Source organism: Typopeltis vanoorti, chromosome 15, assembly GCF_054136105.1.
Source record: "Typopeltis vanoorti isolate ZY-2024b chromosome 15, IOZ_Tvanoo_1.0, whole genome shotgun sequence".
NCBI lineage: Eukaryota > Metazoa > Arthropoda > Arachnida > Uropygi > Thelyphonidae > Typopeltis > Typopeltis vanoorti.
The window spans coordinates 18,149,843-18,164,917 of NC_143563.1; the positions used below are offsets into that span (position 1 = coordinate 18,149,843).

A 15,075-nucleotide genomic window follows, 5' to 3' on the forward strand; every position below is an offset into this window, starting at 1 on the left:
TGAATAAGATTGTATGCATTGTTTTACACCTGATTTTACATCAATCATCTTCTTGGACCTCCATCAGGAAGTCCAATTAAATTATATACATCCCATATAATTATAACATTTTGAAAACCTGTTCTTTTGGCACCTTGTTCTATTCCTTTTCCAAATCTATAAATTTAAATACATAACAGAGATCAGTATTTTTAAATACTGATCTCTGTTATGTTCTCAAGATTTCTCAACTATTGTTCTTAAGTGAAAATCTAGTCCTGACAATCCTTATTTGCCCTTAACCCAACTAGTTTGTCCCCATATTTCTGTTCCACAAATTTTCTTACCCTCTTATGTATTCATGCATACATCTTACTGTGAACACTCAGTAGGGAGATTCCTATATAATTCTCACATTCAATTTTATTTCCTTTTTTATATTGTGGCACTGTGAGAGCTCTATTCTAATCATCTGGAATTCAACTCTCTGACCAGGCTTTCTGATTTATGTTATGCACTGTAATACATTTATACTGCCACCACATTTGAGCAATTTTTGTTGAATATCATATCTTTGATACCTTTTTTTACCTCCAGTATCGATATGAAATCCTGATTGCATTCCTCTTGAATTTGAGTGAACATAGATCACTCAGAGTTTTTGGTGGGGTATCCCTGCACTTTACCATACCTCAATAAAGGTTGAAACCAGTCTGGGAAGTGGCCTTTTCCATAATGAGTGGCATTATACATGTTTGTAAGGGTGTGTGTGTGCCTTGCATGATGGGATACTGAGGCAATTGTCGTGACGTCAATAACCTCTATATACAAGTAACCCAGTCGTGAAGTTACTTCACATGCAAACTTTGTTTGCTTACAATTGGATAAAGGATGATAAACCAAGAATATAATTTCTTGGCATCTTTAATTTATTGATTAGAAAATTGAAAAAAAGTTCTGATAGAAGAAAAGCAAAATTGCAAATATGTTACTATTCTAATATTAAACAAGATCACTTTATGAAAGGCATTGGGGAAAGGGTCTGCATAGGGAAGAAAACCTTCTAAGAAAAACTGAAATATCCCACTTTATGTAGGTATTTTAATAGACACAGATTTTAAGCCCAAAGATTTTTACTATGCATACTGGCCACTGAATTAGAAACTTTTATTTAATACCATTTTGGACCTCCTTTAGCCCAAATTAGAGCATGTATTCAGATGGTTTGCATCTGTGTCTACAACATATCAGCTGATCACTTTAACTGGCTCAGATTTTATGGAAGAAGCTTTGTTCCCATATCTGTTATTCTAACATTTTTTCATAGAGTCTCATAGATCTAGGTTTTGTGGTGGCCAGGAAAGATGGTGAAAGGTTCCCATGCTTGCTGAACCACTGTTGAACAATTCTGCACAATGGACAGTAGCATTGTTGTCCATGAAACGGCCATCACCTGCTAGATAAAAATTCAACATTGCAGGATGAACTTGATCAGTAACAATGTTCAGATATTCCTCAGAGGATATCCAACCTTCCAGCAATATCAGAGAACCTGTTCTGTATACCTACAGAACATGCCCTGCACCATGATGCCACCTACAGAACCTTGAGTTGTGTTTATAAGGCAAGCTGGGTTCATTGCCATATAGTTGAACTTTCTAGTTCTTTGCAGAAACCATTGGTTTCTGTATAGGTATCCAACTGCCAATACCAATCATCTTCAATTCCCTGTGCATAGTTTGGTGAGTTATGGGTGAGAAGGGGAACAGCCTTCATTAAATGCTTTGATCAATTGCTGCACATAGGATGTTCTTGTTTGTCCATACAAACAAGAAGCCTTCTCAAATGATGGCAATCTCATTCCTGACAAACTTAGGACCACAATTATGCCTCATAGACAAGCAACATGGGTTATTTTTCCACTGAGTAAACACCTGGGATATCTTACCTTTTGAGAAACCAGTCAGCTTTGCTGTTTTCAAAATTACTGTTTAAAAGGTTTAATAAATCTTTATTGAACTCAGAAAGATACTTTGTTTTTCCATTGTGGTCAACACTATTGATGATGACTGACCAGTAACATTCTTATATAATTGGCTAGAACACATGGTGATGCTCATGACCAAGTATTTTGCATATATGATGCGTAAGTGACATTTACGTATATCTACATAAAGATTTCTAATTCAGTGGCTGGTATGTGCATATGACTTATTTGAATTTAAAAAAAAAAAAAAAAAATATATATATATATATATATATATAAAGACTTAATATGCACACAACAAAATTATATATAGTATATATTTACTTTATCTGCATGTATGTTATCTGTCAAATGTAGCATAATTCATTTTCATTTAAACACTTTTGCCACTGCCTGTTTTTTTTTAGTTGGAATCTCTCAGAGAATTTTATCCCCTGAGCATAATGGAAACTGGAAGTGATATTTTGTTTTACTGGGTAGCTAGGATGGTAATGCTTGGTGAATATTTAACTGGAATGCTGCCTTTCAGAACAGTAAGTTTATATATAAATTAACATTTTTTATCATTTTTTAAAATTATCTGTATGCAGTTATATTATGGAATGTTAGATCCAGCATTATTTCAAAGCTGAATGTAGAAACTAAGAAATTTTGTAAGTTGACCAGAGAGCTTGCAGGAATACATTCCTCAGCATTAAAAAGTTGCCTTAGTGTGGACTACTTAAAAGACATAGGTACTGCCCATACATCTATATATTCACCTTTTATTTTATTAGTCCATTTTGATAGTTTCACTGGCCTGATAACTGTTTTGAACTGGTTGGTTCCCTTCAGAAACCTGGTTTCTCTTCAGAACTAGGCAACATGAATGCCGAGGAATGAATTTCCGCAGGTTCTCTGGTCAACTTATGAAACTTGCATAGATTCTACATTCAGCTTTGAAATAATGCCTGATCTTATATCCACTTGGCTTATGTAATTTTGCATCACTGAACTGAAGCCTTTTGGCTCTTTATTTTGGTAATTATTGAATATTATTTTCTTTAAATTGTATACTTGCAGGAGAGGATGGAAGCCACAATCCATATCCAGGCATATCTCACAAATTGTGATTATGTTACAAATAAGACTTATGGACATTTGTAGTACCTCATTATCAGGTTTCAAGAAATGTTTGGGATTACTTCCTTAATAGTTAAAGCAGGGGGGGGGAAGTAAAACCAGTTTATTAACTATTTATTAATTTATCACATTTTCTCTCCAGGCTGGAGAGTCAGAACTTACAGGTTTAAAACCAACCTTTTGGAACATTTATACTTTATTTTCCTCTAGTTAAAAAAAAATAATAATAATATCTTTATTTTATTATTTAAATAAAAAATGAATACTTAAACAATTCCAATTGCATTTTGAGAAATAAAAAATCCTAGACTTAAAAATCAATATAATGATTTTTTATTTATAATGATCCATCTAGGGAAAATAGTTGGGCTTTTTGTCTGAATGTTCTGGATTGAATCCAGCACAGTATAATTGGACTTTATTTTGCCCTTTTGTGTTGTGGTTAGTAAATATTGTCGTAAAATAAAATGAATAATAGGGGATTTCATTAATTAGGCAAGGTCTGTGCTGGCTGTGGGGAAAAATGATTAGTGCAATAACCTTATCATTACTTATTCTTAATACTTAAAATATTCATACTTGAAATATAACTTCAGAGATGATATTCTTCATATATAATTATTTGGAGAAGCAACGTACACCAGGTATTTCAAGAACTGAATTTTTGCAAGATAAAATTTTGAAATTTTACAAGGCTTTGTTGTTTGTGGAAGAAATATTCTGGAGACAGGAGGAGGTGTTTTAAATGTGTATGCCTAAATAAAGCAAATGGTATTAAAAATACAAAATTCTGAATTAGAACTCCATAGCTTTTGATATTGCCTTTTCTTCAAAAAGAGCTGTAATTACTCAAAAAGACAGACTCAAAAGTTAGCCTTACTCAAAAAGATCAATAATACTGTACTTCAAATAGCAACTTGGGGAGGTGGTGGGGGGGGGGATTTCTGTATACAAAATAGACAAACCAGCCCTGGGAATATACAGTACCATAATAAACTTATAGGAACCAAAGGAATAGTTTGCTTTAGTGAATTTCCTGTAGAACAGCATTTAATGCTAATGTAAGTCTTGAAGTTTGGGAAACATCGATGAGACACTGCATACTCTGTGGGAGGAGTTATATTGGAGGCAGTAGGGGAGACGAGATCTAGGGTTGATGATTGATAGAAACCTGAAATTTAGGGGACATATTGCAAAGGTGGTGAAGGTAACACAGAGGATTGCTGCAATAATGAGAAGGACGCTGACCTGCAGAGATAAAACAGTTATCATTCCATTGTATAAGACCCTGATCAGACCACACTTGGACTATTGTTCTCAGATTTGGTCCCCAGGATTTGAAGGAGATAAATTAACTGTGGAAAGGGTACAAAGGCGAATAACGAAGATGGTTTCAGGACTGTACAATGATAGTTATGAGGATCGGCTGAGGGAATGTGGACTGCAGAGTTTGGTGGATAGAAGAAGGAGAGGTGATATGATTGAGACTTTTAAACTGTTGAGGGGTGGTTACAGGATTGACACTGGGAAGTTCTTTCGCTTGGTTGAACAGTGGGAAGGGGTGATGACAGGAGGCCATCCCTAGAGGTTGCGAGGGGAGGCCGTGAGCAAGAGGGTGGGGAGTGGTTTCTTTGCATGGAAGGTGATTGGGCCATGGGGTGCATTGCCTTGTGGAGTGGTGAGAGAGCGGTCGGTGAGTTTGGGGAGTGGTGTGATAGACTTTGTGTTTCTTAGGGGGGACCTCCCCTCGATGAGTCTTTTGACTCCATGGAGGTCTGAATAATAATAATAATAATAATAATGACTTTAGCTTGGACTTTTTGGTAGTTGTAGACTGAAGTGTAAGTAGAAAGAAAAATGAAAACATATGACTAAAAAGAAGAATATTCACTTTAAATATTTTCTGTTTCATCTTTATAATAATGACTTTGTCCATTGAATAATAACATATAATTTTTGATTAATTCTTCACTTTTAGCATTAAAACTTAGTGATATAGACAAATATTACTCCAATATGTAGTAAAAGTTTTGGGTGAATCTATATTTGAGTTCTGTTATTTTTAGTTTATGCCAAATATATTTATATCAAAAAGAATAGTTGATTTGAAAATATTTATATCAAAGGAAATATACTGAGGTGCAATATATGAACCATTGTCATTCATTACCCATCTTAAAAATGTAAATTACATATCAACTAGAGATGTATGAAAAATAGTATGACTGACACTATTACTTGTTTGTAATAGCTTGATAAATTGCTTGTGTCAACTTCAAAATTGACATTTCATGAGTCAGTATTACACAGTTATGGTGCTTCATTTGTGTGTCTGTTTCTTAACTATTAAATCTAATTTTCGGTGGTGGTAGGAAACAATATTTTGCACTTTTTAAGACAAAGATATGGTGCAGAATTTTGTGGAGAACTCAAAAATTATAGTCAAGTGAAGAAATCTGATAGATAAGCTTAGGTGTTGGATGCTATTCATAACCTTAACAGTATGACAACACCAAATGAACTAAATTATAAACATATGTTTATTAACTGACTTATATTTTGCTGGATTTCAATCACTTATCTATTAGATTGATGATCCTCCGCAGAGATGAAGCGTGGCAGTTATGTAAGTTAAAACTGAAATTAGCCCAGAGAACTGAATAGGTTAGCCTTACTCAAATGGTGCTGTGATGGCAATACAATTCCTGCATTTCTCAAATTTAAAAAAAAAAGTTTCTTGCAGCTGGTTCACATCATATATACAGAAGAGCAAGTTTAGTGCTTCTATGTGAATAAATTGCTGCTACTCACATAACACTTACCAAGTTAAACAACACTATAATGACTATTATTACATAACACCTCCAGTGAGTCCAGAGACTCATCGAGGGAGGGCACCTACTCTATGACTTTCGGTCTTCACCACTCAACAACTGCAACTACCTTCATCATCTACACCAACGCCATCTACTGCTTGCCACCACCACAAGTATTTTCACAGACATCCATGCCCACAGTGGGATTTGAACCCACAGCCTTATGGCTGGAGAGCGGATATGCTAACCACTCAGCCAACCAGGCTGGCTGTACATGTAGAACTATTTAATGCTTTAAATCCTGAACTGTGGACTGTTCTATATTACATCTCTGAAGTTTTGCCAAAAAAGAAATAAAAGTTATAAACAAGCACCTAAAAAAATTTTTGTGGAAAGGCTTAGATTGGTTATACATGCTTACTAAATAGCTTAAGGAAATTACAACGTACAATAGAATATACATTAAAATAATTTTTTTTTAAATTTTTTCTAAAAAAAATTTGAAATCCTACAGCATCGCAAATATACTACTCTCCGACTGCAACTTTGTCAAGATCTCATGATTGTGCTTCTTGCCACTGGTGCTTAAAGAAGAAGCTACGAATGCTCCCAGCCAATTTATAACTTCACACCTAAACAAGTTTCAAAACTAGAAATTAGGATGAACATAGAACAGGACATCTACAATCTTCCACCTTCGATAGTCAATAAGGTTCATTTAGACATAGCAAACTTCCTAAACAAATCTAAATCACCTAAAAGTAATATACCAGAGAATGAAACAGCAGTCTTAAAAGTTATACAAGAATAATAAGATTGTGATTATTAAAGCTGATAAGGGTAATGTTACAGTTATCATGAATGAAAAGGATTACAACAAAAAAATGCAAGATCTCTTAGGTGACAATTCGACTTACTAAATCATAGATTGAAACTCCACTATGTCTCAGAAGTAAATAATGACTTCTTGGTTCAAAGAAATCATGAACAAAATAAATCCTGTTAATGTTAAACCACCCCGTATTTATGGGATATCTTAAATCCATAAATCTAATATTCTCCTACACCTTATAATTGATGGTAATAGACAGTCCTACTTATAAACTTGCTCAACAATTAGCTAAGTGTTGTTTCCCCACTTTACTGATACCTGTTCTACTTTTATAAAAAAAAATTCTACTCATTTCAAATCACTGGTTAAAAATCACACCCTTAAAAATTCAGACATAATTATAAGTTTCGATGTCACTTCCTTATTTACTAATGTACCATACCACTAACAGACACTCTTGATTTAATAAAATCAAACTTCTGCCCTGTATCTTTCAATTTTTCAAATTTACTATGTGTGCAGGTTACTTTACTTGGCAAGGAAAAATTTACAAACAGATTAATGATACTGCAATGGGTTCTCCCTTAGCTACCTTTTATGTGAGACATTTCAATAACAAAATGCTTACCACAGCTATGTACAAATCCTTAGTGTTGTTATGCTTTGATGTGTTTGCCATTTGGCAAACATATCATCAAAAAAGAATCCAAAGTGGCAAGACACTTTGGATTCTTTTATAACTTACCTAAACAGTCAACACTCCAGAATTCCCTTCACAGTAGGAGAAGAATCTAATAACTGTTTGCCTTTTCTTGATACATTAGTCACTCACCTTTCAGATGGTTCACGATCTCTTTCCATTTATAGAAAGCCAACACATAACACACAGGGAGAGGGAGAGTGAGCAATAGCTACATGAACATCATCCAGCCCAACAATATGGTATTCGAAAAACACACACAGAGATAAGACTATTTGTTCTAATGATGCAGCTTGCACCACAGAACATTACTATTTTTGCCATATTTTCCTTGCCAATGGCTATATCTCCTGCAAAATAGATACTACATTATCTTCCTACTTCTCTCTCTTCAAACACACAAGAGCCTTATCCCCTATATCCTAGGTGCATCTGAAAAGATAGCCAAAGTACTAATAAAATATAATCTTTGTGCTACATTCAAACCACATGTCAAGTTTGCAACTTGATTTGCTTTCCTAAGGACAAATTCCACCCTCTGTATATCCTGGAATGTATGAAGTTCCTAGGCTTATGGATATTAACTGATATGTTAATATCCACAGGTAAAGATCTGTTAGGTGGATATTAACAGATCTTCCTTCTGTTAATATCCACCTTGGAGAACATAAGAAATACATTCGCTACCATTATTATGTCAAGTCTGTATGTGCAGTCCATGCTTTAGACACCCCTTCATACAGGATTAGATGGAAGAAAACTAGTATGTTATAAAGAAGGCGTTACAGATCAGGAAGATTATTTTTAGAATCAACAATAGCTATGAAGCATTCTCTTAACTTTAACAAGTATGACTGAATTAATTTGCCAAAAATTTGGGAGACCATTATCCTGAGATCAATTCCTACATGATTGTAATACTTCTTTTTTACATTAGAGGGTGCTAAATTAGGACTTTAGATTTTTTTTTGTCCATTGCAGTTTGAATTTTTCCATTTGCTCATTGTCACATGTAAAGTTTACACATTGTCTTGCTCTGAAGTTACTGGTTTGAAATTCAGCAAAATATAAGCCAGTTAGTAAATATCTTTTTACAATTTACTTTGTTTGGTGTTGTACTACTATCAAAATAAGATATGAACAAGAGTAGAAATGTTCAGAATGCTTATAAACCAGAAGTAATGATAAGAGCAACTGCAAAAGGAAAGAAAAAAATGCTGATTGAGTGTGCTTAATGGAGTCCAAGCATCACCATTATAAATTTGATTATCAAGAAAGCTATCATTTGCTGAAGAAGATTATCATTATGTTACCAATGATTCACCACTAAGATTATTGATGAAATCAAGATAGATTCTTGATTAAAAAATACACAAATAAAATTTAAAAAAAAAAAATGAATGATCATGGAAGTAATCATTTCTGACTCTTAAACTATGAGGATATAGATTTGGCTCTGACAGGCACAAAAAAAAAAAAAAAAAAAAAAAGAGATCCATTGTCTTTATAAAAGATGTTTTCTTATTATGTCCTGTATCTACTGAAAACTCCAATCTAGTAACTATACATGAAATTGATGCAGCACTCAAACTAACTGAAACAGGTAAAGCTCTTGACATCGAATAGCATCCTTTCAGACTTTCTTATTCACCTTAACCCAAGAGCAAAATCTTGACTATTTAATTTCTTCCCTATAATAATAAATGATGAATGGCTCCCAAAACTTTCATATGAATCAAAGATAATACCCTGCCAAAACCCAATAGGTCAATTGATGATCCTAATAACTACTGCCCCACAACATTACTGTGCACTCTTTACAACATTTTCAAAGGATTATCCTTCCTAGAATTTCTCCAAAAATAGAAGCCATCTTATCCATTGAACAGGCTGGGTTTAGGCCTGGAAGAAGCTGCTGTGACCCAGTCCTAGCTCTCACAACCGATATAGAAGTTGAATACCAAAAGGTTTAAAAATAGGTATTGCCTTCATAGACATCAGCTTATGATACCATATCGAAGAAAGATTTACTGTATAAAATAGCCAAAATAATCATTTTCCAAAAAACTCTAAAATTACTAGAACAAATGCTCTCCAATAGGATAATAAAGGTTAATCTGAATTTGCAAAAAAGCAGAAGTTTTATCCCACAGGATGGATTGCCACAAGGATCTGTCCTTGCTCCAGCGTTATTCAACCTGTACACAAGCAAAAGCAATATCCTCAGACAGCTAGTTGAAAGTTTATCTATGCTGATGACATAACTATTGTCACCCAAGACAGTACCTTCCAAGGCCTTGAGGAAACACTGAGCAAAGATCTGAGCTCACAAAATTACTTTGAACTCTGGAGGCTGTCTTCTAATCTCAGCAAAATTGTTGTTTCTGCTTTCTACCTCAATAACCACAAGGCTCATAGAAAACTAAAAAATAAACTTCTGTAACAGCACTCTAATCCATGAAAGTAACCCTTGTTACCCTGGTGGCATACTTGACCATAGTCTAACTTACCAAAAACATTTGGAAAAAATTAAATTTAAGATATCTTCCAGGAACGACAACATAAACAAGCTGATAGGCACAACTTGGGGATGTAATTCTTCAACTTTTAGAACAGCTTTCCTGTTGCAGAGTATTGTTCACCAGTTTGGAGCCAAAGTCACCACACAACTCTCTTGGACACACAGCTTAACATAACAATGAGACCCCATCTCTGGTACCTTACAATCTACTCCTCTCCTGTGGTTACCTGTTCTTTCCCACATCACTCATTCATGCTTCAGAAGAGACAAAGCTGTCATCAGTAGAATAAAGAAGTGCAGGAATAATATATATCATCCTTATTCATCAAGATATCTCTTCACCTTCAGCATTTTTTTTTTTTTTTATGTTTGGCCCATATACGAGAGATTGGCTGGTCAACTTATAGTACTCTAGTATAGTGTAGTATATGGGTAGCATGCTGCCTTGCCTCCAGATCTCCCATATGGCTTGTAGAATCCAGATGATGGTTCCTGGAATTGGTGAAGAAGACTCTGGAATGAACTACAAATTACAAAAAATACCTAATCAAAGATCCAAATATCTAACTGTCAAGATTCAATCTACCTCAACACCTCTGGAGTCAGCTAAACAGATTTAGGACTGGACAAGGTCACTGTATGCATGCCTATGTATTGTGTGCATATGTCTTCTTTACTATTGAACACGGATAGATGTGCTGTGTGTTTGTAATCACATACTTTCATCATTTTTAGTATTTGTATGCATTGAGTACTGTTCATCACTGGAAAAAGAAACAGAAGTGGAAAAAGCAAATCCATGCTTTAATGCATCAAAATTGATCTAGAGATGAAAATGAAAATTATGAAAATAATATAATAATAATAATAATAATAATTTAGTATTTCTGATAATTATCTTTTAAAAAAAATTCTATACAAGGTACATAATGTATCCTGCTGTGTATTTGGAACTTTTTGAAGTTGCTTTTTTGTGTCATGGTTGGCATTAAAAACATCCTTGCAGTTCCCCTTGCTATGTGCATATAACACTCTTGAATATGACACTGCTAGAACGTAACATAATGCTTTTTCATAACATTTTTAACCTTGATATGAAGGTGAACAAAGCACTTGCAGAAAGGATCCTAATGCCTTATGGGCTTAAAAATGTCCATAGAGAAATAGATGATGCTTTTTGCCTGTTATCAAGAGCTTTATGAAGAGAAGAAAGATGCACTGTTGTCATCTTTTGATAATTTCATATGGAAGGTGTTGAATGGTAAAATTAAACTTTTTTTTTTTCTATTTTCTCATACTATTTATACTTTATTACATCACTTTGTATTAATAATCACACACTGAAATATATTTTGTGTGTGCATCCTGTGAAACCTTTAAAACATGTTAATGCATTACTGCACACATGTACTATAAGCACATAAGCAACAGCATGTGATTAATGAATGAGAGGGTTAAATCCAATTCATGTAAAATTTGGGTTACGTAAAGTTTGCAGAATATAACTTTCACATAAGTAAGTCAGGGACTGTTTGTATATGTATCTCTAATTCATACTATTTGTAGGTATCTCTTTTATTGTAATTAAATAATTTACTAGATTTAATAGAGATGTGCATGTTAGACATGCCTGTGCATATAAAGCATGCATTATTCATATAATAATGCATGTAATTCATATAATGATATTATATGAATATAATATCATTATATGCATGCAGTATGACTCGTTCTTGTATTCATAATTTAAATGTTGTTACTAATTTTCTGCCTTCTCCCTGAATGAAGCTCATGAGCAAAATATATAGGAGTAATAATAAATTCTGTTTAGTTTTCTGTTGCATGTATGAAGCATTATTGAAAACATTATACTATGTGATGATAATGTGTATGTACGCACGCATTATGCACTGGTTGAATGTTTTTGTATTATATGAATCTGGTCATTATTAAGGGGTAAATATTCTTCTTCTTGTTTTATTGAATGAAGGTTATAAGGAAATAATTAAAAGATAGGAGAACATATTATTGGTGCACTCGCAGAGAAAACTAAAAATCTACAATTGGCACAACCATTGGTGGCAATGTACTAATTTTTAGAGGGTCACAGAGGGTCAACTCTGTGAAATTTCAGAAACTATATGTCCTATTTCAGGTAAACCATGAACATCTTCTTGAATATCTTGTTCCATCATATCTAACAGATTGAAATCCACTGACTGGGAGTAAAGGGCTAATCCAATAAATAAAGTCACTTTCATATTCCAATAACCATTCCCAAATGACATATACCTTTTATGTGATATGTTATCCTATTTAACAGAATAAATGTGGCAGTATGAATGGTTGTACTAGGTCAGTGATGGCGAACCTACGACATGCGTGTCAGCACTGACACACTTGAGGGTTTCAGGTGACACACCTTGGATGTTGAAAAATATTGGTATTCTGATGAAAATGCGATAAATCGTGTAAGATCGCTCTCAGTTAAGGCGAAGGTAGGTTTGTTCATTGAAAGAACTTTCTACCAGTAGTCAGCAACAGAAAAGTCATTAAATGTAATGTAAGTTTGTAATTTCAGTTTATTAAATTAATTGTATAATATGAATTCATAGATTTTATATCAATGTCCTATTAAATAAATAGCCTAATATGATATGTATAAGTCACCATCTATGATTATGTAGTTACATTTATAATGCATGTATGCAAGTGGCACATCAGCAATGTCAATATTTAAAAAAAAAAAAAAAAGTTTGACACACCTAGTTAAAAAAGTTCACCATCACTGTACCAGGTTGACAACTTCAGGTAGGCTGCACTATTTGATCCCTCTATGGAGTGTCAGGAAAACATCACCTGATCAAGCATCATGCCACACCTTTCAATGTTATGACAAAGCATGATTGGTCCATCATTTGTCTGTTTGTCCATCTGCCTGAAATAACAAAGTTGCAGGTTATCTATTGCATTTTGCATTCCTGTAAGTTATTTGCACTAGTCAGAAATTTTTGTCTGAATGCCTGACTGTATATCACGCTATTCTCAGTATGTTTAATAAACACTGTTGCACATACTAGTCCTTGCAGGACAACATTTTCTGACATGCTCTTGCTGGCCCATCTGTTTTGACTGTCGCCCTCCATTTAAAATCACTCAGGTCATGAAGGACTTTTGTTCTTTATCGCATATTTTCTTCTAGAAGTGTATTGGCTATTTAAAGTCAATGTCTGCTGTGTATCATTAGTCATATATTGTTGGTAGATTTCACTTAATAGAAAATGCTTCTGACATTTTTGCCACTGACACATGCACATGCGCGCACGCGCACACACACACACACACATTCTAAAAATCTTCTTTATGATTTTTTATTTTCCAAAGGGAAGAATACAGAAAACCTTTATAAGAGTTTTTCAGCTGAAGATGCATTAGCCAGTCTCATATTGAGATGGTAGGATTTCCCATTCTGGAAACTTGAATTTTTCATTCTACAAAACAAGCAAAACTAGCCATATGAACACATACTATGTACTTAGTAAACTTAGTTTCATAGCTTTAGTTTCTTCAGCTGTAAATCCAAAACAGTCATAAAGGAAGTAGGGAGTCTCTAATCATAACTTTTGGAAGTCAAATAGCAATCAGGCTTCACTTCATCCACCTTTGCTTGAAGATTAGCGTGAACTGTACTGGCACGCACCAATTAAGATACATAAGGAAATAACAGATAACTAATGCCACTCTCTGATTCTAAGCTGGAATTATGTTAAATTTGTTCTGTAGTTGATTTTTCCAAGAAAGAGATAGTTATTTATTCCTAAGATTAATTTGGGACCTGGCAAGAGGGGTGGGGGCCGAGAAGGTCTGATAATCACCATTAAGGAATTGAGGAAGAGCCATGTAATTTCCACATTATTCTACATATTCCCTACAAAGCGTTATACACTTGCTGCATCGTTTGCAGTCCTCTGAGGGGAACAAGTCTCATCAGAAAATATTTTTGTTGTAGGTGTTTTTCAGAACTTCTCAGCCCCCTCCCCCCCTTTATACAGGGGATTTGAAAGAAAGTGATTGCCATTTAGTTTTTAGTAGGATAAAACTGAATATCAAATTGAAAAGAAAAATATGTATGAAAATTTGAAAACAATTAAAGTTGAGTAGCTTTTAGAGCTGAACTGTAGACTTAAATATATGATTATTATTGGAGAAAAAGTGAGCTATTTTGAAAGTGAGAACCGAACTTTGGAGACTCAGTGTCATGCTCAGAAGAAAGTATTGAGTGAGTAAGCTAGAGAGGCATGTATTGAAGGTTTTTGCAAGGATAAAAAAGTCCACATTTCATGTTGGACTGAAGTTAAAGAGTAGACCTGGAAAAGAAGCATATCAAAACTTTGCAAGTAAGTCTGTAAATACTATTCTCACAGGGAGCCATCTGCTAAAGAATACAGAGAAAATAGAAGGAAGCTAGGCTATATGAAAAAGTTTCTAAATAAAAGTCATGGGTGAACTAATAAGAATATTGAATAAAAATATCACAAAGTTTGTAAAATGTCCCAGAGGCTGTTGAATAAACTTTAAAATGATGGGAAGAGTAGTGTCAAACAGATGATATTATAGATGTGTGCAGTAGTTTGGAAGATTATTAAATGAGATAAGCAGTGCCATTACAGTGGTAGAGAATCTAATCTTTAAAGGTACCTGTGGTATAATTTAGTGGATGCAATGTCTAAATGTATACCACGGGTGAGAAGGTTAAATAAGTTAGGTGTGAGATGGATGAATAAAGAGATTAAGCATGCAATACAGAGAAAAAGGGCATTGTGGAGGCAGCATAAGAGAAGTGGAAGTAACCAATTTCATGAGTTCTACAAAGACCAGGCAAGGAGAGTGACTTGGTTGGTGAGAGTAGCTAAAGAGAGGTATGAACAGCAGTTAGCTAATGAAGCTAAAAAGAATCCTAGGGAGTTCTTTCGATATGTAGCCAGCAAAAGAAAGAATGATTATGGAAGGATGACATTGATTGGAGGAAATGGTATAAAGACAGCTGTTGCAGAATGTGTGGTGGAGATACTTAATGAGCAGTTCATAAAGATCTTTCAATCTTGTGAATGTGACTTC

At 34.2% G+C, this 15,075-nt stretch overlaps 1 protein-coding gene across 1 annotated transcript in view; it reads left to right on the forward strand.

Annotated features, from left to right (window-relative positions):
• Positions 1 to 15,075, forward strand: part of LOC150098430 (valine--tRNA ligase-like) — a 382,977-nt gene that overhangs the window by 260,891 nt on the left and 107,011 nt on the right. The window contains exon 16 of the mRNA XM_090405873.1: positions 2,374 to 2,499. Within this exon, the coding sequence (XP_090261999.1) occupies positions 2,374 to 2,499 (126 nt within the window). The remainder of the gene's footprint in view (positions 1 to 2,373; positions 2,500 to 15,075) is intronic.